The sequence below is a fragment of the Rattus rattus genome, chromosome 5 (assembly GCF_011064425.1).
Source record: "Rattus rattus isolate New Zealand chromosome 5, Rrattus_CSIRO_v1, whole genome shotgun sequence".
Lineage (NCBI taxonomy): Eukaryota > Metazoa > Chordata > Mammalia > Rodentia > Muridae > Rattus > Rattus rattus.
In genome coordinates, this window is record NC_046158.1 from 151,305,262 (window position 1) to 151,332,393 (window position 27,132).

Genomic DNA, 27,132 nt, shown 5'->3' on the forward strand with positions numbered 1-27,132 from the left:
ATTGCTGGCTTGTGAGCTTGTCACTTTTGCTCCCAGCCACCTGCCACACGGCTTTCTGTGGCGGACTTCTGTGGTGTGCTGGAGGCTCTCAGTGTGTTTTTGTCCGCTCTATCTCTCTAGGCAGCAGGCCTTGGTTTTGTTTCTGACAGTGTGTCGCTGTATTCTGCATGTAACAGTCCCCTGGACTCGAGGGAGGGGTGGGACTCCTGGGTCTGAGCTGTCAGAGTTTGGTTATCACCACCTTGGCCAGATACAAGGATATTTTGTCCCCAGAAAAGAAGTCATGGGAGCCATTCTATGTCCCTGCTTCCCAGAGGTGGGAGCAGAGACAGAGAGAGGGTGTTGTTCCTTGTTTCCCTTCCTCAGAGAAGGGAGGTAAGGCCCAACTGCCGGGACACTCAGCACACTGGGGCATAGCTAGTACTCGAACCCCTAGTGGCCCTTTTGTTAGCTCTGTCAGCTGGCTGTGGCTGGCCCTAGGCAGATACCTGGGCAAGATCTGGTTGTCTGACTAGAGGGAGGAAGCCAGGGAAGGTACCAGACGGTCTCCATAGCTGAGATCTGTCCACCTGTGTATCACGCCCCACATGTGGGTTCCACCATGTCTCTTCAGAAACTCCAGGCAATCAGAGATGGAGGGCCTGTGGTGGCGAAACCCAGTCTTAACCTAACTGCAGTGACCCCCATTGTTCACAGGAAAAAGAAACCGGAGGGCTCAAAGGAAAAGGGAGGAGCTGGGGTCTGAGGAGGAGGGATGCCAGGATAGGCTATAGATCTAGGGGATAACAATGAGGAGACTCAGCAAAAAAAGCTCTGTGCTCCATTAGTGATGTCTGTCCTGGCGTGTGGGTTTCTATTAGTCATGTCTTTGTGTAGGAGAGGGTCTCACACTCAGGCAAGGGAAGGCAGCAGTGAATGTGTCAGATGGGAAAGACTAAGGGAGCTTGCTTTGGGGGAGGGTGGTGAGGCACAGGCTCCAGCTACTTGAAGCCTATGTGCCCATTATCCCCAAAGAAGCTAGGGTTGGGGCATTCCTATTCAAACTTAGGCACAGAGCCTTCTGCAGGTTCAGCTAAAGAGGGTGTGAGTTGCCCAGGGTGTCTGGGTATCCATTGAGTGGGCCTTGGCAGGGGAGGGATGGGTGGGGCTCCGTGGGGAAAGGTTGCTTCCCCTCTGCGGCCTCCCCTCCCCCACCATTGCGTGGCTCACAGCAGGTTGTAGCAACTTGGGTTTGGCTTCAAGTTCCTCTTTGGTGGGTCACAGGGTGGGTGTCCCCCATCAGGGTCTGGAAGGGAGGTGGGGTAAGGGTATTGGGGTTAGGTGATCACCTGGGAGGCCTGACACTCGTACTGAGGGCTTCACTCTTGGCTCTGGCATTCCACAACACCCTGAATGGACAAGTCAATAAATTGATGGGCTAGCACAAGTAGAGTCCCTGGGTGTAACTGCCCACCAGCATGGCTGTGGAGGAAGTGGAGGGGCAGATGCTTCAGACCAGACAGGTCAGGAAACCCTAGGGCCTCTGCCCCACCCAGAATCCCCTTCCCCCGGATACTTGCAGAGAGCTCCCTATCAGTTCACAGTGCCTGCTCAAACACCAGACAGCCCCTCAGACAGCCTGTCTCTCATCTGAGCACCGTTTGCTTGCACAGCCAGCCCACTGGTTCCAGGAAGCTTTGGTAGTGAGCGGGTCACCTTTACTAAGAAGACAGTGTTGAGTCAGAGGTGCTGGGTGCTTCCCAAGGCTGGGGTTGGGGACAGTCTGCCCGGTATGGGCAGGAGGTGCAGGGTTTGCTGTTGATGACAGGCCACACTGTCCTCTGTCACTGCAGGAGATTAGGGGAGATAGTTCAGGCTGGAAAACCCCAAAAGGTACCACTAATCCGGGTCTAGTGGTATGGGCCGGTCATCCCTGCTCTTTGAGAGGTTGAGGCAGGAGAATTACAAGTTCTAAGCCCACGTGGCCCACAGAGTGAGTTCAAGGCTAGCCTAGACAACCTGGTGGAATCTCAGTTATTTAACAACGGTTGCTATGGCAGCATACCTTGCTAACAGCAACCTTAAGGAGGAGAGGGTTTATCCTGGCTCACAATTCCAGTCATGGCGGCGGAGGCACGAGGCAGCCACTCACGTTGCATCTGTTATCAGGACACTTGGAGAGGAACACAGTGCTTTCTCTCTTTTTTATGCAGTCCAAGGCCCCGTGGAATGGTGCCTGGCCCCCATATTGGGGATGCGTCTTCCCACCTCACCCTAACCTAACCTAATCCCTCACTGGGCATGCTTAGTGACTTGTCCCTAAGGTGACCTAGATCCTGTCAGGTTGACAATGGATAGTATTGATAGGAACCTTTACACAACTACCACCGGATAACCGAACAGAGAGCCGGGGGAGTAGCTCAGTGGTAGAGCGCTTGTCTAGCGTGTTGAGGTCCTGGGCTCAGTCTCCAGCACTGCAAACAAGCCTAAGCCTACACAAGTACAAACAGGATGGGGGTGTGTGTGATCACACTGGGTATCCAGCTCCTTAATGGTGGCTGACACATGTCTGACGCTTCCTTAGGAAGCACGGTGCCTGGAACCTGTGGACGCCCAGCTTCCATTCCCCATAAAGCTCTGTAATCTGCAGATGGGGGGCGTGACAGGGGCTAGATGTTCTCCTACAGTTGCTCGAGAGTATTTTATGTGCCCGCACCACTCCGGTGTGTCACACGTGTGTCACGTGACAGCATCTGAAGTGCTCCCTGCAGATAGAGCACTCACGCTCCCTGATTCATAGAGGAGGAAACTGAGACCTGGGGTGGGAGTGAGTCACTGCTCACCTCCCTTACCCCAAGTGTCAGTGGCAGAGCTGGACCTCGATGGCCCGCTCTGCACTGCTCAGCATTTGTTCCTGGCCCCGTCCAGCCCTTTTCATTGCATGTGTGAGGCCGGGCAGCGTGCTGAGCCAAAAATAAGATGTGACCGGTGTGCTCCCCTGTCCCTGGTCATTGCTCCGGCTAAGCGATCATCAGTGGATCTCCTCCAGGTCGTTAAACGGACTTCTGTGTCATGAAATCGTCACTGCACGGCTATCCTGGGCTGGGGTGGAGGAAGGAGATGTTGCTATCTCACGAGTGATGGGATAGTGTGTCATTTGTAAGTAAGATCTTTGTGCTGTGCTCGAGGTTCCTGATCCTCATCATATCCAAACCAGGTTTGTGAGGGGGTGGTTTATAGGACTGGGGTCTTTGCAGGACTTACTGGTGCTTAGGGGGACCTCCCCATGTCTGGCTGCGGGGGTCTGCTGGGGGCAGGCTGTGGCAGCCCCTCTGCTGTCTTCTAGGGCTGGTTTATTATTGTTAAAGGAGTGGTTTGTTCTGACTTTGTTGCCAGGGCGCTATTGGTCCATGATCCTCTGCTTCCTTAGACCCTGGACCAGCAGATCACAGTGGGGATGGAGTCCCATGGGCATCTCGCCTCCTTTGTACTTGGTGTGATGTGGGGACGCCCCCACCACCCCTCTCAGGTTTCACCATATGTCGAGTGAGGTCACCCCAGCTGAGGTGTGGGTGTCCTTGGGGACAGCAGTCCCTGTCCCCCAGCAGCTCAAGTTGCCATTGTCTCTCTCCAGGAATGAGTGCAGGGCTCTGCTCTGCATCTCCAGGGAGAGCTCTATCCTCCCTGGACTGCGACCATGGTTCCAGACAGATGGCTTGAGTCCCCAGGCAGCTGCCGGCTGCTTTGAAAGGCAGGGCCATCTGTGGCCCTCAGTTACTCACTTGAGATGCACATTTGGGCTGGGTTCTCCCTGTCAGGCCAGACCACCACATCCTAGCCCCGGGGCTCTAAGTGAATGCTTCATAGCTGGGCACCCTCAGTTCCCCTCTTCTGTAAAATGGGCACACAGGAGAGGGCCTCCCTCCTGGAGCTGTAGAGTTCAGACACATGCTACTTTTGATGGCACATCCCTGCAGTCCCAGATGCTTAGGAAGCTGAGGCAGGAGAATCACTTGAGCCCAGGAGTTTGAAGTCAACCCATGGGACCTGCTCTCAAAACAAAAGAAAAGCAAAAATAAAATCAGAGCAAACCAAAACCCCGATTCCTGGCTGTCGACTCCAGGTGCGAATGTTAGGAAGTCCCCAGCTCGCTCCCTCCTTTCTCACCTCCCTCCCAGTCCTCCTCCTTGCCTGGAGTTTCCTCAGGCCGCACCATGGGCTAGGCACAATGCAGGCAGAGACAGCCATGAATGAACCTATGCCCTGTGGCTCCCTCAAGTAAAGTGGGGTGGGAGCATGGAGCACAGGTGCTCTGTGCAGAGCCTCAGGCACCAGCAGTCCTGTTGTGGGGCGTGTCACAGAATACCCCGTGCTGGGCGGGAGGGACAGCACTCTTCATAGCCTGTGTTCATGGAAGAGCACTGAGGGGGTCTCCCATCCACTTGACCGTGGGGGGATCTTAAAGGCAGGACACATCAGACAATGAGTGCCAAGACCCTGGGGGAAATGGGCTTGAGGAAGGTACGAAGCTGGGGCAGAGCAATCATTTTTCCAGGGTCACGTGGACAGGTGGGCTTCTGTCTTGCTTGTGATAAGTGCCTCCTCTAAGAAAGCCTCCTTAGGCCCTGCAGCGGTGGCAGATATCAATCTTCCTGCTGGGTATGGACACCTCTGGGGACCTTGAAGACACATGCACTGTCTGTCCCAATAGTCCATGGGGGCCGCTGTCCCTGTTTGGGTTTTTGCTTTGTGGTTTTGGGTTGGGTGACATGCTGGCTCTTTGTCCCTGGGGCTCAGTTTGTCCCATCTGTAGAATGGGCAAACAGGAAGGTCTGCCTTGTAATCTGAGACCTTGCTGTGTGAACCATTGAGAGCTTATGAGCCGCCTCCTCCTCCTTCTCTTCCTCCTCTTCCTCTTCTTCTTCCTCTTCTTCCTTCTCCTCTTCCTTCTCCTCCTTCTCCTTAGTGTGGAGTCAGGGGAGCACTCTCCCACTGCTTGACCTTGGCTCAGTCAAGCTGTAGATCTACCTGATGGTCCACGGGGTCAGGAGTCTGTGTCCCTAATCTTTGTCTAGCCAATTCACCCTGGAGCAGTTTGCCCACCTGAGTCAGGCAGCCTCTCTGTCCCCAAAGAGACTCACACACGGGAGCCGGGCAGATGGAGCCACTCTCCCTGAATAACTCACCCTGCCCCTTGGGGATGTGCTCTCAGAGGCCTCGTTGACAGGGGGACACTTGACCCTGGTGCAGTATTGGTGGTTTGGCAGTCACTCATGTCTGTGATAGAACCAGGAAAGGAGCAGCGGGGGGCGGGGGGGAGTCGTCCCCCATAAGCACACGTGACTCACTCAGAGAAGTGTCCTCGCTAGGAAGGCACACCAGAAAGCTTGGGAGTGTGGGGAGAGACAACCGTTTGCATTGTGGTGCAAATCACCTTGTGGAGCCTCGTGCTGTGGGGGGAGGTGGCCCTTTACCTACTAGGGGATAGGACGAGAGGTGGAGGTTCTAGAAGCAGGGCTCTTGATGCACACGTATTTGAGGTCCCCAGAACTATGGCAGAGCAGGAAAAATAGGTGTGATTGATCAGCGATGCTTGCTACCGCTGCAGGAGAGCAGGAGACGGACTCTGGGCTTGCAGTTTCCTCCCTGGGGTGTGGCCTGCTCCTGTTCTTCATCTGTCTGTGGGCCAGCTCCTGTCAGGTGTGGCTGACACCTGTTCCCATCTGCCCTGCACATCGAGGAGGCCTCCTGGCCCAGAGATGTCACCTGGTACATGAGCAGGGGCAGGGAAGAAGCCTGTGTGGGATGGCAGAGCGTGGTGTGCGTGTGACAGGTGCTCACTTCTGCAGCAGGTCTGCCCTTTGCTGCTTTTGAGTTTATGTTCACACCGTAACGTGGCTAACACAGGCTCATCCTTGTGCATGCTGCTGGGACCCTGTGTTCTCAGTCACTCGTGGCTGTGGCTCAGACCAGGATGCAAATTGTTCCTAATGCCCCAGGTCCCTAAATAGCTGGTCAGCCTATCAAGAGCCCTTGCCTGGCTGTAGTTTGCCCAAGCTGTGTAGTGATGAACCTACCATTTCCTGCACCCTTGGTGTACGTCGTAATTGCTGTTATTATTGGGATGAGGGGAGTAGGTGGATGCTGAGGGACCGGGTGGACCAGCAGTGGACAGGGCCCTGGGGAGCCACAGGGAGCATCTTAGGATGGGGTCTTGTTTCAGGGAAGTCCTAAGATGTGAACCGCATCTGCTGCCATCAGACCTTGGGCAGAGACACTCAGAGGGTCCCTTAGCAGCCTCGCAAATACAGACAATACCAGCACCGCCTGCAGGGTAGCGGTTGTGAGGCTGCTGTGCCTGCGCCCAGAACCCCCCCGCTGGCACATTCTTTCCGGGTCACGAGCTGTTCTTGGTGCCCATTGCTGGCAAGTTGGCTTGTGTGCACGTCCTCTGTGGGTGGCCTGAGCCTCCCATTGTCCCAGCACAATAGCAGTAGCCCAGCTCGTGTGAAGAAACCAGGACAGGAAGCTCCATCTAGGTCAGCCCAGTGGTACTCAGGCTTCCTGCCCGCCCGCCTGGGCGCCTGTGCTGGGCAGGGCTACCTTTGTCTGCCTGTCTGGGTGGCTGGAGACGGGCACCCCAGGCCTAGCTGCTGCACCCTCTAGGAAACTTCGCCCCCCACCGTTCCTACTGTGTCCTTTCAAAAAGCAAGTTCTACTGTTCTGGGGGCTTGAGCTGAGGCTCCCGCCCTGTGTCAGGCCCCTCACGCCTTCGTTTGACTTCCGAGTGTCTACGGTGGACCAGGCTCTGCTCTTGGCCATGAGGGTCCAACTGTGAGCAGAGACGTGACGTCCCTCCTTATTGACTTACTGTTTCTTTATCCTGTTACATTGATGAGACACATGCACACGCACACGCAGACACACACATACATGCATGCACACTGACACACACATACACACTGATACTAACACTCACACATGAGCACATACATGTACACCCATTCACACAAACACACTGATACATATACAGATACACATTCTCACACAGACACACATACTGATATACACCACACACAAAGATGCACACACATATATACATAAACACACATAGACACACACTACACATAGATACTCACTACTCACACACTCGCACACATATACACTGATGCACTCACACACACACACGGACACACAGACGTGCATGCACACATACTGACACACACTGATACATGCACACTCATACATAGGCACACACTGATACACAACATACACACACATATGTACTCACACACATACACACTGACACACATGTGCTCAAACACACTCTGATCCCCATATCTGGGGAGAATAAGCTAAGATTCAGAGAAGCTGGTCCACTTTTCTGAGGTCACTCAGGAGGCTAGAGGAGAGCTGTGGTTTAAACCCATACCCAGTGGTTTCCAAACCTGACCTCTGTAGAGATTAAGATTCCTAGCCTCACTCCTGTTCTATTGTCGCTGGTTTGACTCTTAAAAGCTGGTGCATGTTGTTTGAGCTCATTTTAAAAAATAATTCAAAGTGGGAAGATAATGACCTCGGGTCAGGGAGGGCTTCTTGGAAGAGGTGAGTAGTGCTTAAGGCCTGGTAAATGGAGCTGGCTCAGGGCGGAATGGGAGGGGAACGGTCAGCAGGAAGAGCTTATGCAAAGGTCCTGGGGCAGGCTTGAGAGTGTGGCTTCAGTGTGGGGGGATGGAATGCCATGGAAGATCTGGACTTTAAAAGAGAGAAAAAGCCGTGCGTGCGTGCGTGCGTGCGTGCGTGCGTGCGTGTGTCATAGCGGGAGGAGTCTGTGCAGCCCACCATAGGGAGTAGTGTAGGAGTGTGAGGACCGATCACTCTGCACCTGATGTTAGGACCCAGAGACAGATAACCCTGGTGCTCAGCTGGCTTTTTGCTTGTTACTCAGTCTGGCCTCCCAGCCCATGGATCGTGTCCCACACACGAGGCACCGGTGTGAATGTGGCTCCTTGGTGATTTTAAGTCAAGATCTTTTCTTTTAAAGCAAACTTTATTTACATTGGTGTTTTACCTCCATGTATGTCTGTGTGAGCCTGTCAGATCCCCTAGAACTGGAATTACAGACTGTACACTGCCATGTGGGTGCTGGGATTTGAACCCAGGCCCTCTGGAAGAGCAGCCAGTGCTTTTAACCACTGAGCCATCTCTCCAGCCCCTCAAGTCAAGATCTTAAGCTTCATAGCGGGGAGTCGTGAAGAATTAAGCTGAGTGTTGATTAGTGTGGTCTGTGCATCTTAAGGGACCTTGAGGGGTGAAGAGGCTGAACCCCGAGGAGGCAGAGGTGTCATTGACTGAAGGGGAGCTAGGACCGAGAACACAATGGTTGGGTACATGCGGGCCTGGCCTGGTAGATGGGGTTTCTTGATGTCCGCACTCCCTGGGAACCAGGTGGACCAGTGAAGTGATAGCATTTGAAGTCCATCACTACCCACGGTCACCCGGGGGCTCGTAGGTGGAAACTAGAGAGTCCGTCTACGTGCACCAGCCCGTGCTGCTGCGTGAAGGCCCTGTTTATTTGGGGACACTGTGGGTGTCAGTCAAGGTGACAGAAAGGGATCTGACAGCAGCGTTGAAGGGCCAGCAACCCCTCTGCCACCTGCTTCTGCCTCCCCCACACCAGTACACTCCCTGCCATCTCCTGGAGACATCTCCTTAGACAAGCGTGGTAGGATGGGGCACAGTCTTAATTAACCCAAGGCAGGGAGACCACACACTCTCTCCTGGCTCAGTCCCCTTTCGTCCTTGCTGTCACAAAGATGTGAGACAGGTTGATAGCTGACTGGTCCCCTGGACTGGCACAAGACCATGGGCTCATTTTCTCAAGGGTCTCTATGTGACCACTGCCCAGTTAACCGGGGCCAGGCTTCACATCCTGAGCCGGAAGTCTTTGTGGGAGACTGGCCTCAGTTTCCCTTAAGTGCTGGCTTAGGTCCCTCTCTTTCCCTTCACATCTTAGCCACCTCTGTGGCTTCCACAGTAGCTCGCCCTCTGCCCACTCTGCCCACTCTGCCACAGCCCAGCTCTCCAGCCACCGACACGACTTTTCATACAGTGCACTCCTCCACTCTTACGCTGGATCCTGACATCTCTCTCCTGATAACAGGGTCTCTCTAGCACGCCAAAGGACACATCTACAATCCCAGCACCAGGGATGTGGAGACAGGACTGAGTTTCAGGCCAGCCAACTATAAGGAAGGAGGGAAGGGAGCGGGTGGTGGGGGAGGGGAGGAAGGAAAAGTGAATTGGGAGCCATGAAAACTCTTTTTTTTTTTTTCCCCAGAGCTGGGGACTGAACCCAGGGTCTTGTGCTTGCTAGGCTAGCGCTCTACCACTGAGCTAAATCCCCAACCCCTCGTGAAAACTCTTAATTTTGTTTTTTCTCAAAAAGGAGGGGTGGTCTAGAGATGCAGTAGTAGGGTACCTGTCTAGCGTGCCCAAGGGCCTGGAATTTCATCCCAGCACCCCACAAAACCCGTCATCCCATTTGGTGACATTGGCTGGCCATCTTCTCACTCGGCCCCATGTGCAAGGGGACAGGCAGGTGTCTCTGCACCCACGTGAGTTCTTGGTTCACTTGGAGTGTCCCGGGTGCTGCTGTCTTGATGTGTGAAGGGAAGAGACGGTGAGAACAGTTGTGTACGCACAAGAACACTCACTGTGTGTGCGGCCATCTCTGGTATCTGGAGCTGAGGTTCCCGTGGGAGACAGTGAGGGCTTCAGTGGGTGGAGCTGGGGTACAAAAGAGATGAGTCGTGTTCTTGACATTTTATGGTTTTTCCTTTGAGTCATATAAACGTCTTAAAGCTTAAAAGGAAAACACCAGGGACAGGTGGTCAATGTTGCATGGTCTGAGAGGTATTTGGGTGAGGAAGCAAGTCTTAATGTGTCTTTTTGGGCTGTAGATTCCTGGGGGGGCCCGGGGCTCCGTGTCATTAGCTCCACACAGGGTCAGACATTGTAGATAGCCATAATAAGCCTTTGGCTGAGGAAGCAGTTGGGGGTGGGGCAGCCCAGGGAAGTAGCCTGTCAGCAGGAGAGCTTTTAAATCGTTGCACTGTGCAACCTCTCAGGGCCTGGCCAGCATTTGAGCCCATGTCCCACTAGCAGGGACCTCTGGGATGGGAGATACGACCCCTCATCTCTGCTTTTGTTTCCCTAGGCGTTCCTACAGCGGATCCGGCAGAATGTGGCCGACTCTGTGGACAAGGGCCTCACGGAAGAGAATGTCAAGGTGAGGACTCCTGTTGCTACACTGCTGGCCCTACTTCTTCTAGGAGGCTGTGAACTCACTCCCCTGCACTGCCTGCCTCCGGTCCCCAGCCTGCTCTCAGCAGCCCTGGCACTGTTGGCCTGCACCAGGAGAGGGGGAGGCTGCGCCTCAGGCCCACCCTCCAGTTCAGACACAGTGTGGCCATTCCGCCCTCTCTCTTCCTCCTGTCCAGCCTGGTGCCTCTGGAAAATCCTTCCCAGACGTCTCAGGAGCCTGATGTCTCCTGCTGCCCTCCTGCTCCTGCAGTGGGCATGGGCTATCAAGACAGGCCCACAAGTCACTGGGCCAGCTCCGTTCTGGCTGTGGCGCTGGGAAGTCTGGGCAGTATCAATGGAACGTCTGTGCCTCTGAGGCCCACGCTGGCCAGCATTCTGACCTCATGTTTCTAAAAACCTTTTACTTTGTGCTCTGATTGGCCTGGTCCAGGGGGAAATGGATACAAGGATATATGTGTTTCTGCAGTACCTAGCATTTACCACATATGTGGTCAAGGATGACCCTCGCCCGATGCCCTGGCTTGTGGCGGTCACATGCGTGTTGATAATTCTGATCCTGCTCTTTCGCCCTGCTGGAAGGCAGTGCCATTGCACAGCAGGTCCTGGGGGATGGGATGGCAGGAGTGGTGAAGGTTTGCCTGTTTGTTGGGACCTATGTTCTTCATTCCATGCATTCATTCACTACAGATAATCACCGAGTACCTACAATTCGTTATTACACACTTGTTAGAGCTTAGAGGCCCTTGTTATCACCTAAAGTTAAGCTTTGTTAGTTTTTTTTTAAAGATTTATTTATTTATTTATTTTATGTATAGAGTACACTGTAGCTGTCCTCAGACACCAGAAGATGGCATCGGATCTCATTACAGATGGTCGTGAGCCACCATGTGGTTGCTGGGATTTGAACTCAGGACCTCTGGAAGAGCAGCCAGTGCTCTTTTTTTTTTTTTTTTTTTTTTTGGTTCTTTTTTTGAGCTGGGGACCAACCCAGGGCCTTATGCCTTCCTAGGCAAGCGCTCTACCACTGAGCTAAATCCCCAACCCCTCAGCCAGTGCTCTTAACCGCTGAGCCATCTCTCCAGCCCGCCTTGGTAGTTTTTAAGAAATTGCTTTTTCGTCAGGTCTTAATCTCCATCCAACAAGGGATGGGAGTCCTGAGGGCATGGCTGTGAAGAAACGGAACATCCTCGGCCTGGGCCTGCTCACTGCCCCTCCCAGCCAGTGACGCTTCCTCTGCTGGTGATTGTTTTTGTCTCCTCGTCGTTTTTTTAAAGATGGGGTTTCTCTGTGTAGCCCTGGCTGTCCTTGAACTCACTCTGTAGACCAGGCTGGCCTCGAACTCAGATTTCCACCTGCCTCTGCCTCCCAAGCACAGGGCTCAAAGGTGTACGCTGCCACGCCCCGCCCTGTCTTGTCACTTTGTGACAATGAGCTCTATTGTGTCCGGTGTCTTTTGTCATCCCACATCTGCAGGGTTTGTTTGTATTCCAGTGTGCAGTCCCAGCCCATGCTTCTCCCTGGCTCTGTTATAGTTCACACAGGCACCACACGACACAGTATTCTCCTATGAATGAATATTTGAGCCTTTTCCACTTTGGCCCTGTTACCATTTCTGAGTATGCCTTCTGAGCAGGCGTTCCTTGCCTCTTCTGGATGTACACGCAAGGGTCAGACAGTATCGCAACCCTTTCTCAGTCAGTACAGTGGCTGGGTCTAGGGTACCTTCAGCATAACCAGGTTCAACCGTGCAAGTTGAGGTAGGCGGAAGGGAAGGTGAACCGTGGTGACAAGCAGCCCCCCACAGGAATGGAGGAGGAGTGGGCTTCTGGCTGCCCTGGGCCTGTCAGTAGCTGAGGCGTAGGCGCTGGCCCCTGGTCCTCCCCTTCCACTGTTGTGGGAGCCGGGCCATGTGAGCAGGCTTGTTGGTGCACATTGCCCTGTGGCTGCGTACGCCTGAGGCTTCCGAGTGTGGCAGTGTTTGCATACAGTATGATGCTCTGATATTCTGCAGCCAGCTGGGATGTCGACTCCTGCTCTCTGAGCCTCCAGTTCTCAGGGGTGAATCAGAGCCAGGAATGGCTTCTTGCTCGTGGGGATTGGATGCTACCGATGAGTGTGACAACCAGCCCAGGTCTGCCCCTGGTCTTCACACCTGCTGCTGCTGGGACTGCAGCCAATAGCAGCTGCCTGACCCAGGGGAACCTCACCCTTTGATGTCTGCTCATGCACCCTGGGGTGCAGCTATTCTGGGAATGGACCTGCTCCCAGCTCCTGACCGACTCTGGCCTTTTGGTCCATTCTAGATCCTCTTCTCCAACATTGAGGACATCTTGGAGGTCCACAAGGAATTTTTGGCTGCCCTGGAATACTGCCTACACCCGGAGCCCCAGTCTCAGCACGAACTTGGGAATGTTTTCTTGAAATTTGTAAGTATGCGGCCCAGAGAGATGGTCAGTGGGTGAGAATGCTTGCTGTGTAAATATGAGGACCCGAGTTTGAACATTCAGTCAACGCTGCCTCTGCCGTGGCCTTCATGTGCCCACTCCTGTGGTCTGGTTCTCCCAACCACCTCCCAAGAGTCTATGGGGCATGGTTTTGTACACAGATCCCCGGCCTCAGCCTGCTAGGCCTCATTCTAGCTCTTGGTTGGTGACTTACTGTGAGCCTCCGGGCCCCGTTCTTCCACCCCGGGTGAAGAGCTTGGAAACCATCTCCTCTGAGCTGCTAGAGACCCCCCCTGGAAACACAAACTTGTTTGCTTCTCTCTTCTAGAATTCCCATGGCTCCCCGTCATCAGAAAACAAAAATCCCCACATCCCTGCAGGCTTTCCACTTCCTGGAACGTAACTCCTCATCCAGACACCCCAGTTCCACTGTTGGTCTAGAAAAGCAGTTCTCAACCTGTGGATTGTAACCCAAAGAACGACCCTTTCTCAGGGGTCACCTAAACACCACAGATATTTACTTATGATTCGTAGCAGTAGCAAGGTTATAGCACTAAGTAGCAACAGACATAACTTCTTGGTTGGGGGTCCCCACCCCATGAGGAACCATAAAGGGTCACAGCACGAGGACTGTTAAGAACCTACAACACTCTAAGCTGTCCCCTCGGCAGGCCTCCCTGTATGATACTGGCCACACAGGAGTGGAGACCTTGTGGCTTGATGGTCTGTCCCCTACGTGGCAGGTGAGATGGCCCAGCAGATTAAAACGTTTGCTGCGGGGCCTGGTGACTGTCATCTGGTGCCCAGGACCCAGGTGGTGGAAGGAGGGACCCGACTCCAGTAAATTTTTTCCTGAGCTCCACGTACAGGGCGTGGTACTCTTATGCCCAGTGACACACCTATGCAAGTACATAAGAACTTACTTCATAGCATTTTCTCTTTTGAGACAGGGTCTCACCGTGCAGCTCTGCCTGACTGGAACGCACTGTGTAGCTCCGGCTGGTTTTGAACTCAGTGGTTTGTCTACTTCAGCCTACTGAGTGCTAGGATTAAAGGTGTGGGCCACCACATCCAGCTATAAATACATTTTATTTTAAAAAAGGAGAAATGAATTAAGAGACTAGCCCACACTTACCTGCCTGCTCCATGGGCCTGCAAATGGCAGTAGGGCAAGCCCAAGGATGTCACCACACGTGACCACAGATCTGGACCTAGGAACAGTGACCCGGAGCGTTTCAGGTTATGGACTCAGGCTCCGAGGTTGAGGCCTCTGCTCTCCACTGCATCCACCTGCTGGGGTTGCTGTGAAACCCTTGAAAATCATTTCAATACTTGAGTAGACGTACTTAGCATGGCGTGTGGTGTCCTTGCTGCTGCACACAGAAGGTGACAGTGTGTACAGGAAAGCTTCTGTTCACAAATCCTACCAGAGACTCACCCACCCGCCCCAGACCAAGGCCCCCTGAAGATTCTGTGTGGGGTGCAGGTCTGTAAAGATTACAGTGTCTAGGAGGCTGAGGTGGGGGGAGTGGGACGTTCCCGGCCAGCCTGGGCTACTTAGACTGCATCTTGGGACTTAGAGCAGGCGAGATGGAGGGGGCACAGGCCTTACCCACACACCTGGCTGATTCCCCTCCTCCAGGCAGTGCCAGCAGCCGACGAAGCAGCCTCCAGGCTGCTCGGGATGAGTCAGTGTTTTTAATTTCAAATCGTGTTTTAATTTAAAATGTAGCTCCTTCACCCTCTCCATCCCTGTGCTCAGGGAGGGAGGGGGTGAGTCACCATGGCTGGGGAGTTTGACAGTAGCTGGAGGCAGGTGTGCAGGTGGCTTCGTGGGGAGGGGGGAAGGAGCACGAGGGCGATGTAGTGCTAACACCTGTCTAGACCTAAGCTGGTCCCGGCTGGGAGGGTGCCCGAGTTGGGGTGGCCTTGGGGGCCGTGCACAGTGGCAGTGAAGGGGTCCCACTTTGGTGCAGGCAACCAACCCCTTAGACCTGGGGCTCTTAGCAGGGATTTGGTTGCCGCTGTGAGGGAACTGCACCATGCAATGACTGGTGGTTCCACAGGATCAACACGGTGTCCTCTCTAGCCCCAGAGGCCAAATGTAGCTTTGTTCCTCATCCCTACGTCCCTGGGGACCCCAGGAAGCACCTAGGCTGAGGAACTGACCAGACTACGCATCCCCTTCCACCTACCCAGTCTTTAGAAAGAACCTACACCCCACAAGCCAACCACTATGTATTTAATTTACATAGACAAGCACCAAGGGGCCCCCTTTTTTGTTCAGGGTGCTGTTCTAAGTGTGCCACGCATTATATACTAAAACTGCAGGATTGCTGGGCCGGGGGGAGGGGGCGGGACACCTGTCTTCCCAGCACTGGGAAAGCTGAGGTAGGTGGATTACCTCAAGTGTGAGGCCAGCCTGGACTATGAAGTGAATTTAGAGCTAGCATGGGCTAAAGAGTAGAACCCTGTGTCTCAAAACCCGACAGTAGCCTTTGGCGGTAGTTACTGTCACCACCTATTTTACAGATGGGGAAACTGAGACCCAGTGAGACTTAAGTTATAGTTTGAGTTTAGGTAGCTAGTCAGCGTCACAACTGGGATTAGGCCCGAGACATACTGCAATCTGTCACTGTTGAAAGTGACACCTACTCCTGAAATACAGGTACAAGTCTGAGTGCCAGGCACGGTGGTGTGAGTTTGCTCCAGGAGGCAGGGCAGACCTGCACACCCTTCTGCCAGCATCCTGTTAGGCAGTCGGCATAAGAGTGACCGAGATCGATTCAGATGGCTGTATAGATGGCTGGATAGACGGTGATGGGTGTGAGATGCTGGGGTCATCAGGTGACTAGGACCCTTCTGGGGGCCCCTCAGGGTCAGGCCCATTGGATATCACAAACAGGAACACAGGGCATAGAGTGGCTTTTCAGGTAAGCATCCAGATATAGTGACCCATGCAGTATTAGGGATGCACACTATATAGTGCCCAGTTGTGCATGTGACGTTGGAGTTTATATGGACACCCTGAGGGGCTGTCTTCCAGGGTGGAGGTAGGGTAGTCTTGAAGGTATTCTGGTTGGCCAACGGCAGAGGGAGGCCCTAAAGCTGTCATGTAGCAAGCCCTGGGGAGGATGGGACAGCATGGGACCAGGCCCTGTGGGGCTTTTAGCCAAGGCCAGGATGTTGGGTCTTGTTCTGAGAGTTGTGATCAGCTGAGGGCTGGTGAGTTTGAATCATGTGGATGTTTCTGCTTGTAGAATGTGTGAATAGGTGACAGGTTGGGGACCCTTGCAGGTGCAGCTGACCTTTCCCCATCTTCATGGCCCAGCTGCTTCCTGCCCTTCTCCAGTCCAAGTCTTCCTGGCTGTGGTTTGGAGCCGATGGTACCTTCTCCTGGGTATTCTCATAGCTGTGACAGTGTGCATGGCTCCCCTGGCGACTGGGTCTTTCCTTTAACCTGCGTCTGTATGTCCCCGTCTACCACATCTGTGTGTACAGCCGTGTGTCTGTTCATTCCTTCTTGGCAGAACACTTAGCTCCTCTGACCCTAGGGATGAAACAAGCCACACACGGGGACTTGATACTTAGAGCAGGGCTTCCGAATCTGCAGACCAAGATCCAGGCTGTGGCTGAGCATCTTGATATGAGGACGGTGGGCGACTGAACTTGCTGGGTTTGTGGAGGGGAGCATGGCTGTCTTAGTCAGTGTTCTGTTGCTCCAAAGAGACCCATGACCACAGCAACTCTCATAAAGGAATGCATTCAATTGGGGCTGGCTTACAGTTTCAGAGGTTTAATCTAGTTCCATTATGGCGGGAAGCATGGTGGCATGCAGGCAGACATGGGGCTGGAGAAGTCGCCGAGAGTTCAACATCCAGATCCACAGGCAGCAGGAAGAGAGTGACACAGGGACTGGCTTGTGCTTTCGAAACCTCAGAACCCATCCCCAGCAACACACTTCCTCCAACAAGGCCACACCTCCTAACCCTTTCAAGTAGTACCACTCAGTGGTGACTAAATATTCAAATCTTGTAAGCCTGTGGGGTCTGTTCTTATCAAACTACCACAGTGTTACTGGCTACTCCTAGCTGCTCCAGGCAGAAAGTTTGAGGCCTTCCCTTCTGGAAGGTTGAGGCAGGGGTGACCTTGTAGATCGTCAGAGGTAGAGTATCCTGTCCTTTGCTTCCCTCTCTGCACCTGTGGCAGACATTACTAATCAATCAGTGTTCTATCTCTTGAGTCCTTAGGGGTCCTGAGAGTGCTTGCCAGCAAGCTCCAGTTTCATTGCCATTGGCTGGGGTTGGCATGTGGGAAGAGCCAGACCTTTCCTTGTCTTCTGGCCTGGCTCCTTGTGGTGTAGGTGGAGGTAGAGAGGGAGGTGTTACTTCATTATATTTGAGCCTTGTGCTTTGCATTTTCTTCTTAGACTATGACTGGTTGCACCCAGTCAGCAGCTCACAGCCACCTGTAGTTTCAGCTTTAGGGGATCTGATGCTGTCTTCTGGCCTCTCCAGATGCAGTGTGGCCCTCATGTGCTACACAGAGAATGAAGCACACGCATGCGCGCGCGCACGCACACACACACACACACACACACACACACACACACACCTCACACACCACACATACACACACCTCACACACATGTATAACTCATACACCTCACACCACACATACACACACCCTCCACCACACACACACACACACACACACACACACACACACACACACAGAGAACAGGACTGTTCAAGAAGATCTTTATTGTCACAACAAAAGCCATAGCTCAGCTTCAGTGAGGAAAGCACCTTTCATTGGTGCCTGAGAGTGGCACTTCTGAGGTATGCATTGGATTCGGGTGTGACTAGATCCAGGTGTTCCTATGACATTTTTAGGATCATTTTTCTCTGTCCCCTGTCTGTTTCTCAAATGTTGTTTTCATTCTTAGAGGGTAGTGGTGGCAGTACACAGGTATATCTCTTACAATGGTTGGGGTAACCTATCTCTCTCTCCCAGAACACCACACCTTCTTCAGGGCTCTGTTGGCCACCGTTGCTAGGACAGGGAGCTCTCTGATTGGCTGCCTACTGGCAACTTTTCACAGTGCCGAGAGATGACCAGAGGAAAGCAATTTAAGGAGAAACTTTTATTTTGGTTCACTGTCAGGGGGAGAGGCCCACCGTTGGTGAGAAGTGCTTTGTAGATCAGGAAGCAGAGCTCTGCCTGGGGGGTTATAGGCAACAAGTCGTCCCCCCCACCCCCGGCCACTTGATTCCTCTGGCCAGACTCTGCCTTTTAAAGGTTCCACAGTGTCCAAATACACCAGCCAGAGACCAAGCATTTAAACATACGATCCTATGGGGGAACATTTCGCATTAAACCTCCCCGACCCCTGCTTCTCAATGGGCTGCATAGGTTGCAGGTAGAGGTTGGGTCCCCTGAAATCCATGTGGTTCTGTGCCCAGTAGGTGCTTCGAGTGTGTAGCTTGACTGTTGTAATGTCCAGATGGTTGGGGTTCACCCCATGGTGTATGTATGTGTGCATGCTGGGTAATCATGGCGGGATTTTTTTTTTTTTTTAATGTTGGTACTTTCCCACCAGTGTGTGTTTATTGCTTGTTTTTGTGTTTTTTGTTTTTTTTCTTTGTGTGTGTGTGTGTGTGTGTGTGTGTGTGTGTGTGTGTGTGTGTGTGTGTTTGTGGCTTCTTCTTGGAGGGTACCCGAGGGCCCTGCAGTGTATACCGTGTGCCAGGCTGTTTCCCTCTGCTCACACAGGTCTCAGGGACCTGTTATTCCTAGAAACCAAGGTTTAGGGAAGCAGAGCTCCCTGGTCAGGGTCTCAGCTGCTCATTGTGCTAACTGTACCTCATGATGCCCCAGGGTCCCTCGGAGCTTAGCCCGTGAATTTGTGGTTTGAGCCTTCTACCGTAGGCATTGATCGCCCCCAGCTGCCATCCTTGTCATGCCATGACCTTTAGAGGGCATTGGCAAAGGGTCCTAGTCTGTCCCACCAGGAGCTGTGAGATGAGAGTTTTTTCTTTGCTTTTTGGGCAGTTGGGTCAGTATGGACCTTGTGAGGTTCTGGTGGAGAGTGACTGTCCACACCCATCGGAGAGCACAATGATCTTTTTTTTTTTTTTTTTTTTTTTTTTTTGGAGTTGGGGACCGAACCCAGGGCCTTGCGCTTGCTAGGCAAGCGCCCTACCACTGAGCTAAATCCCCAACCGAGCACAATGATCTTAACCCAGTGCTTGGCCATACTTGATGTGGCCGTTACCACTCGCCAGCCATGGGTGCCGTCCCTCAGGATGTGCACTCAGATCTGTGGGGTGCAGCGTGAGTGTGGCAGGTTGGGACTTCTGTTGGAAACCCCCATCCTTCCTTCATTTCCCTTTTCTGTTTCCCTCCCAGGCGCCTGTGGAGGAAACAGTCCCCCTCTTGCTCCTTTTGTCTCCCTCCCCCATCTTCTTCCTCTGGCTTCCTCTTTCCTGTACCCTCTTTAGGAAGCATGGACCTCAGAGCCGCTTTAGACACAGGATGAGCAGCTTGCCCTCCACACCCACTTCTTCCTTCCTGAGTTTCCTGGGGTCTCTGGTCTATCCTCCATCTGAGGTCTGGGCTATGCAGGCCTCCATCCCTGAGGGGCCTCCTCAGGACATCCTGGTTTGGGGTTTTACTGATTCTGGGACCCTTTGGAATAGGGACTGCTTAACTTGCTGCCGAGAGTGGTCTGTTCTGTCCAGGTCTGAAATGTGACTGATGGGTAGGGACCTGGTGACCTTCAGGTGACCTCTGGGCTGGAAGGAGTCCAGTTTTGGGTTCAGAGTCACCTAGAGGTCAACAGAGGTAGTCTCCTGTTGCAATAAGTTCCTGACATTTACCACCTCACTATTGGGGACACTGAGATATTGGGGCTCCTGTGAGGAGCTCAGATTCACAGCAGGGAATGCAGAGCTGGTGTCCAGGTCTGGGTCCCCTCGCTCAGTGCATGTCCTAAATGTGCTTCTCCCTATTCCCAGAAGGTCACGCAGGCTGTCAGAAACAAATGGACCGCGGTCCTGAAGCAAGTTAGAGTTTCTGAACCACTTCATCTCCAGGCCTGAGCCTGTATCCCGTGCAAGACCCCGGGGAGCCCCATGTGCCTGCCCCCGCCTCCCTCGGGCTGTGTCCTGTATCACCTCACAGCCCTGCTCTTGTCTTGCAGAAGGACAAGTTCTGTGTGTATGAGGAGTACTGCAGTAACCACGAGAAGGCCCTGCGCCTGTTGGTGGAGCTCAACAAGGTCCCTGCCGCACGCGCCTTCCTCCTGGTGAGTGCCCCGCCCTTACCCACTCTGTTCACCTCCAGCCCACCTGAGCTGCTCGCCTAGTTCCCATCTGGAGATCCCCCTGGGCTATTTACAAAAGCAAGCAGTGGCCAGCCTAGAGTCAGCGTCCAGCTTCTGGCAAAGTAAAGGTAAGGGATCAAAGTGGATTCTGAGGATGGAACTCGGGTCCTCAGGCTGGCACGCCAAGCCCTCCACCGGCTGAGCCAGCTCGCCTGCCCCGCCTCCCACTTACTGAGACTTACCTGATTCTGTAGCCCACACTGGGATAATTCCTGCCTCAGCCTCCGTGGTGTCGGGGTGACAGATACGTGCCACAGTGCTTGGTAGAATGTAGGCTTTATTGTCTAAGACGACGTTAGGATACTGCCCCCATCCTTTTATCAACAGTAGATTTGAGGACTCCCTGATGCCAAATGCCTCTCAGGACCTGTGCTTGGAAAGAGAGCTTGTCAGGGCATCCATCCTGAACTCTGACCTTTGAGCTCATTTGGCTGGGGACACCCCACTCCATGCTCCATGTTGCCATTTTCCCATGGAGATGGATCTCAGCGCATGGGGTGGAACGGTTCAGGGGTGCAGCCGAGGAGCTTTAGCCGAGCTCACAGGCATCTAACCTGCACCACAGGGCTCCCCACCCTCCACCCCCCGAGCCAGCATCCCTTCTGCACAGCCTCCTGCCAAACGTCCCCAGGCCTTTGATGCCAACGTCGCCCGGGGTTCCCTCTCTGGCACGTTCGTACTGCCTCCAGGGCCAGTGAGCATCCGAGGGAGGCGAACCGGCCAAGCCTTTCTCCATTCTTGTCTCCATTCCATCAAGCCTTCGTGGCCAGTCTCCTCCCTTACTCCTGCCGTCCCGACCTTCGAACTTTGCTCCTTGTTCTTGTGTTCATAAAACAGTCTGGGCAGAACACAGAGACAAGGAGGTCCCTCTGCCTGGTCTCTGCCTTAAAGCAACACTGTTCTCTATTCTCTGCTGCCCAGGATCCACCCTTGGCCTCTGCTGGGGTCCTGGGGGTGTGGGGGCAGGAAGGAGCCAGGGAAATGAGGAGGGCATTGTAAGGGAAGAGTCCTCCACTTCCTTCTCACGCAGCTTTTCTGGTGGGCCAGGCTGTCACACTCCGGCAGCAGCTGCCCGGGGGCTGTGTAGACAGGGAGGAGTGTGGGGTGTTGTACGTGTACCATCTGTCTCCCTCCTTGTTGGCATCTCACAGCTTCTGGCCACCTGCAAAAGAGCTGTCATGGATGCCACGGGAGGTGACTGTGCTGGGAACAGACAGGCTGGCTCTCTGAGATGGCTGTTCACTTGCGGAAGATCTTGGGGGACTTTGGCTTCCTATGTTTCTGTGTCTATTAAACGGTCAGCTCATGAACCCGGTCGGTGGCTCTGTGTGGGGAGCCTGTTATCCTGAGAGGCTCGGTATTGGGTAGGTACAGTAGTGGACAGGGCAGATGTCCCTGTCCTCGTGGAGGTGGTCCAGGCACACCTAAAATGTATGTTATGTAGCTTTAAGCTCCCTGAACAACACAGGGCACTGAGGACGGCAGGACGCATGCGTATATACACTCTCATACAGTCCGGGGCACAATCCAGGGAGTGGTGTGCCCACCCTGGGCTGGGTCTTTCCACATCAATTAGCAAAGCCAAGACAATCCCCCACAGACGTGTCCCCACGCTGTTCTGATCTAGACAGTCTCCTCAGGTGATTCTAGGATGTGCCGAGTTGACAATTCAAAGTATCACAGGGCTCCGTCAATCGGCCGACTGGAGTAGTTTGTCCTCAGACGGCGAGGGAGCAGGCAGGCCAAGTGAGTAGGAATGGCCTTGTGGGAGAAAGGCAAGGCATCAGGGCAGCCTGGAGCCTGGGGTTCAGGGAAGGAGCAGTGCTGGAGGAGGGAACTGGAGTCTCTTCAGTCAAAGGTGCTCTCTAAAGGCGTGGGTCTAAGTGTGATCTACACCCAGGAAGTGAGCGTGGGTAGAACAGAAGGCTAGGGCGGCCATGGGATGACACTCATCTGAGGGTCATGTGTCAACAGGGTTTTGAGGAATTCTCTGGGCCTGGAAGAGTCAGGAGAGTGTTTGCTTGCTTTTCTTTCAAATGAAAGTAAAAAGAGGGCCGGGGATGTAGCCTAGTCAGGAGAGTCCTTGCCCAGAAAGCATTCAACCCTGAGTTCCCTATGTAGCACCAAAGACACTGGGCATACTGTTGTATGCCTATAATCCCAGGATTCAGGAGGTGGAGGCAGGAGGATTAGAATGTTCAAAGTCACCCTTTCCTGACAGTGAGTTCCCAGCTAGCCTGGCATACCTGAGACCCTGTTTCAAAGAAGAAAAGGAAAAGCAAGACAAAATGTGGGTCTTGGAGTACTGGGACAGGCGGTGGCTGCAGCCATCCCGTTTGAAACTGAGGGCTTCCGGAAAGTCCTCATCCTCAGCTCTCTGGTCTCCTTTGCTTGGAGCTGACTTCACCCAGGCAGTTGGGGTGAGGACAAAGGCCTGAGTGTGTGCAGTGTGGGGTCTGGCATCACCCAGCTGCTGCACGGGACCCCTCGGCCATGCCAGGGACAGATGCAGAGGCTGAGGATGTGTGGGCAGCCACAGCTGGGATCCAGGGTGCAAAAATCGCGCTTTTCAGAGAAGGGAGCCTGTGGTGATGTCTAAAGGGCGCTTGGGCTTCCCTGGTCCTCAGGCCAACTCAGGGTGCATGGTTTCCCCATGGGAAATGGGAGACGGTAGGCACACTAGTTAGAGGCTGTGTGCCTGTGCCTCTAACCATGCTGGGATCATGGCAAACCATAGGAGGGGGTTCCTGTTTCTTAGGGGGCAGAGGCAGGGGCAGAGCAGGGGCAGAGGCAGGGGCAGGGGCAGGGGCAGGTGTAGAGAGGCAGAGAGGCAGAGGCAGAGGCAGAGGCAGAAGCAGTCAGATCTCTGAGTTCAAGGCCAGCCTGGTGTACATAGTGAGTTCCAGGACAGCCAGGGCCACATAGGGAGAATCTGTCTCAAAAATCAATAAGTAAACACAACACAAGACAACTACTTGACATTGGCCTCTGACCTCCGTACACACGTGCCGGAGCATGCACCCCCGTAACCCCCCATCTGTGGTTTACTAGTTCTGAAGTTAAGGACTGGACACCCCAAACTCCAGCGCCTGAACTGTGTGAACTGAAATAGTAACAGTTTCCAGTTCTTGGCTGGTTGGAGGTCAGGCTCTGGTTGTCACATGCTGGGGCAGGAGAAGGCTTTGTGGGCTGGGCCCAGGATGAGCAGAGGCCAAGGGTGCTGCTTGGAGGCAGGGCCACTGCTGCTGGTAGTGGTCGTGGGTGGATCAGTCTGGACTGAGCTGGGTGTACAGGAGCTCTGCTGAGCGTTGTAGAGTTCTGGACTCTACCAGTTTATAGGCATTCCCAGGCCACCACCATAACCTCGCTTCAGAGGTAAGATTCTCAGTCCCGAGCCTGTCGGAATCTGGGGTGTCTCATCTTAATCCTGCTTTTTGTTTCATACATTGCCGTTTTGGGATGGAGGCACAGTTCAGAGTTCATACTGGTCTCCCGGAGGACCAGCGTTAGGGGCTTTCAACTGCCCGTGACTCTGGGTCCAGGGGAATCTGAGGCTCTTTTCAGACCTCCAGGGGCATCCACATGGAATATTCATGCAGGCAAACATGTACACACATGAAAATAAAACTAACAAAACAACAAAAACCAGACAACAGTTGGGTCTCTTTTTCATGCCTTAAAAAACATGAATGGGGTTGTCCTGTACATAACTTTCTGTTTGTCTTTCTTGTTACGTAGGTTTGGGGGTTATCTGTATTACTGCATGTGGTCCTGGTTCTGCCATGTTCCCTGATGTTTGGGTGCTGTTGTATGAATCTGCTACAAATCAATTTAGGCAGAAATACAGATGCTTTCCCTCTCAAGCAGATGGCTGGCTATTTAGGGCTTCTCAGGTTTGGTCAGCGGTTTGACTGTGTGTGTGTGTGTGTGTGTGTGTGTGTGTGTGTGTGTGTGTGTGTGATTTCTCTAGACCAGAATGGTGAAATTGTAAAAATCCTCATAGTCAATGTTTTTGGACTTGCAGTTCTATGGTCTGTCTTAACTGCTGACGTACCGTGCGTGGGGTGACCCCGAGCAGCAGCACTGACTGTGGTACGGATGAGATCAGGCCCCAGGCCATGGCATGTGGCCCCATAAAGACCTCTGCAGAGGTCCTAGAATTTGTCCCTCTCTTAGGGTCACCGAGCTTCTCCTGCACACTTATCTGCACTGTGTTCTGAGAGGTCCCATGCTCCCATGTCATTATTTGATTCTATTAATGATGGTCTCATGTCTCTTTGTAGAACTGCATGCTTCTGGGAGGCCGGAAGACCACGGACATCCCTCTGGAGGGCTACCTGCTGTCCCCCATCCAGAGGATCTGCAAGTACCCACTCCTGCTCAAGGTGAGACCCCCTTGGACCTGTCCCCAGGCAAATGTGGCGGGCTCTGTCAGGCTGCCACTGACAAGAGAAGCTGTTAGTTTTTAGGAGCTGTGGCGTCTAGTGGCAGAGCTGGCCCTGGGCCAGGCTGGACCAGCTCCTGCCTCTTTCTGTGTTCTCTGGGCTTCCACAACCAACTTCATCTCCAACGAGGCAGCAGATGGCTGTAGGCATCTGGACTCACACCCTGTCAAGTTTAAAGTCAGTAGGAGACAGTGAGTTTCTCTCTTGGAGTTCTGACGGACAGCCCGAGAGTCAGTCTGGCTGTGGCCAGCCATCTGTGGCTAAGGAATGGTGTATTCCAAACAGTTTGGGTTCGAGTCACGTGGTTTGACATTAGCCAATCACAAGAACCTTTGGTTTAGACTCTGATCATCTTCCAACCTCCTTAGACCATTGCTTTTCCCTTAAATTGGTCATTAGCCACTGGGTAATGCTATGCTCTGATTGGCTGAGATGGACCCCCACATTCTGCTCTACTCCAATGACAGGGTCCAAAGCAGGGCTGTGTTCTGATTGGCTGAGATCTGGGTCAGGTGCTCTGCTCCTGAACCAATTACTTTTTACTCAGACTTGAACCTTAAGCCAGTTACTGAAACCCACATGCCACAGCCCCAAGGAGGGACAGACAGGCTGGCACCAAAGCCTGGGCTCTTTTAGGGGGGCATGGAATGACTTGGCATAGCCGTCCGTGCACCTGCTGTCACCTTCCCTGCTAGCCATTGTGGCCTGGTCTTGGCTGAGCGGTCCAGGGCAGATCCAACCCTTGACTGCTTCATCCTCAGCCTCAGAATTGACAGTTGGGCAGGTCCTGAGCTGCATGGATGGTCCTGTCCCCATCTGCTGCTTGGTCCTGCTTTCCTGGGCCTTTACAAATGATGGCTGTTGGCCGGTGCCAACCCTGACTCTGTCCGGCCGGGGCCTGTCTGATGATAGCTGGCTCTTGGGTTTCCTGCTTGCAGGCTAATCCAACTGACCGTTCATGCTCATGCAGGAACCTGCTCACAGGACGACCTCTGTCTTTGTTCCATGAACTGGAGGGAGGGTAAGGAAGGTGATGAGTCAAACCTTGACCTTCAGTTTGTGCTGGAGAAGGTGGATGACTGAGTGTCTGAGCTGACAGGATCCTGGAGCTGTCAGCACTGCTGGGGTCATGGTTCTTGTGGGTGTGTGTTAGAGTATGTATTCGTGGACACTGGAGGCTAAACTTGGGTATAGTCCTTAAGGAGCCATGTATCTGCATTTGAGATAGAGCACCTTAGAGGGACCTTGGGCTCCCTGTTGTGCTAGACTGGCTGGCTTTCGAGCTCCAGGAACCTGTCTTCCTGTCTCTTTTTCCCCAGCATTGTGATTCCCGCCGAGTGTCACCACACATGGCCTTTATGTGAGTGCCGAGGGTAGAACTCAGATCCCGAGTTTAGATCCTTTTGCTTGCACAGCAGGACTGAGCCATCTCTCCACCTCTCTCAGGATACTGTACTAACACAAGAAACTGTGGGCATGGGGCTTAGCTCTCCCTGTGCCTCCTTCAGCCATGGCCATTTGGACCTTTGAGGGAGTCCGGGGGAAGCTCAGCTGCATCCTCCTGTGGTTTCAATGAGTGCACGGGTGGTGGGCAGTCAGGAGCTGCAGGTTGGTCTGGCTGTGGAGCCCGAGCTATCTGAGCTATTCCTTGGAGGCGGTGACCCTCGCCTGTTCCCTCCTCTTTTGTTTTGCATTCACACTAGTTCCTAGTTCTCAGGCAGACTCATGCTGTGGGGTTTCCAGAAAGATTGGTGAGACCAGGGCCAAATCCAGCAAGTGGTTTGCTCTTGTAACTCGTGAGCTGAGAACCGGGGAGGGGCTTGTGCTTTTGCAAAGCTTTGAAACAGAGAGGGGGATCCCAAACCCCCTACCTGCAAGGCAAACCAAAGTTAACAGGAGGATCTGGTGCTGCTGGCAAGCCTGGCTGTGCGCTCTCTGGCCCTGTCAGGCAGCTCAGTGGTTAGTGCTAGGTTTTGAAGTCCATGGCTGCCCGTGTCTGAGTCACAGCTGTGCAGCTTATTAGCCCCAGCCCTTGAGTAAGTCATGCCACTCCTTATGCCTCCGTTTCTCCTTTGAGGTGCAGAAGGTGTAACAGTAGGGCTTCTGGGTTTGTTATGAAGTGAGTGCACACCCTGTGCAGCGTGGACAGGAGGGCAGACGAGGCCTTCAGGACACAGAGAGGGGAAGAAAATGGCCGCCCCAGAGCCCATGAGCTGCTGCCGACCAGTCTCGTTCTAGAACCTCACTTACCCCGGCTCTGAAGTCGTCCATCTGTTGAAGAAGCATCCTTGGGAGCTCAGTTGGCCCCATGCTTGGGGGTGAAGTCTGTAGGCCTCGTCAGTTCCCTAAATGAGGCCTGAGAACACTGATGGCTTTCATGGCTCTTCTGGGTTCTAAGCCTTGAACATTTGACCCTTGAGGAAAAACCCTTACTTGCAGCCCTAAGAGCTGAGCCAAGCAGGTTTCTGAGTCTTGACCAAGTCTGGGGTCACAGGAGCTTGCAGAGAAGCAGGTTTTGTGTCAATAACCCGTGTGGGAAGACCTGTGTGGC

The 27,132-nt window shown here is 53.5% G+C and overlaps 1 protein-coding gene across 1 annotated transcript in view; it reads left to right on the forward strand.

Annotated features, from left to right (window-relative positions):
* Nucleotides 1–27,132, forward strand: part of Prex1 (phosphatidylinositol-3,4,5-trisphosphate dependent Rac exchange factor 1) — a 150,869-nt gene that overhangs the window by 56,030 nt on the left and 67,707 nt on the right. The window contains exons 2-5 of the mRNA XM_032904775.1: nucleotides 10,199–10,270; nucleotides 12,609–12,731; nucleotides 19,954–20,058; nucleotides 24,420–24,521. Of these exons, the coding sequence (XP_032760666.1) occupies nucleotides 10,199–10,270; nucleotides 12,609–12,731; nucleotides 19,954–20,058; nucleotides 24,420–24,521 (402 nt within the window). The remainder of the gene's footprint in view (nucleotides 1–10,198; nucleotides 10,271–12,608; nucleotides 12,732–19,953; nucleotides 20,059–24,419; nucleotides 24,522–27,132) is intronic.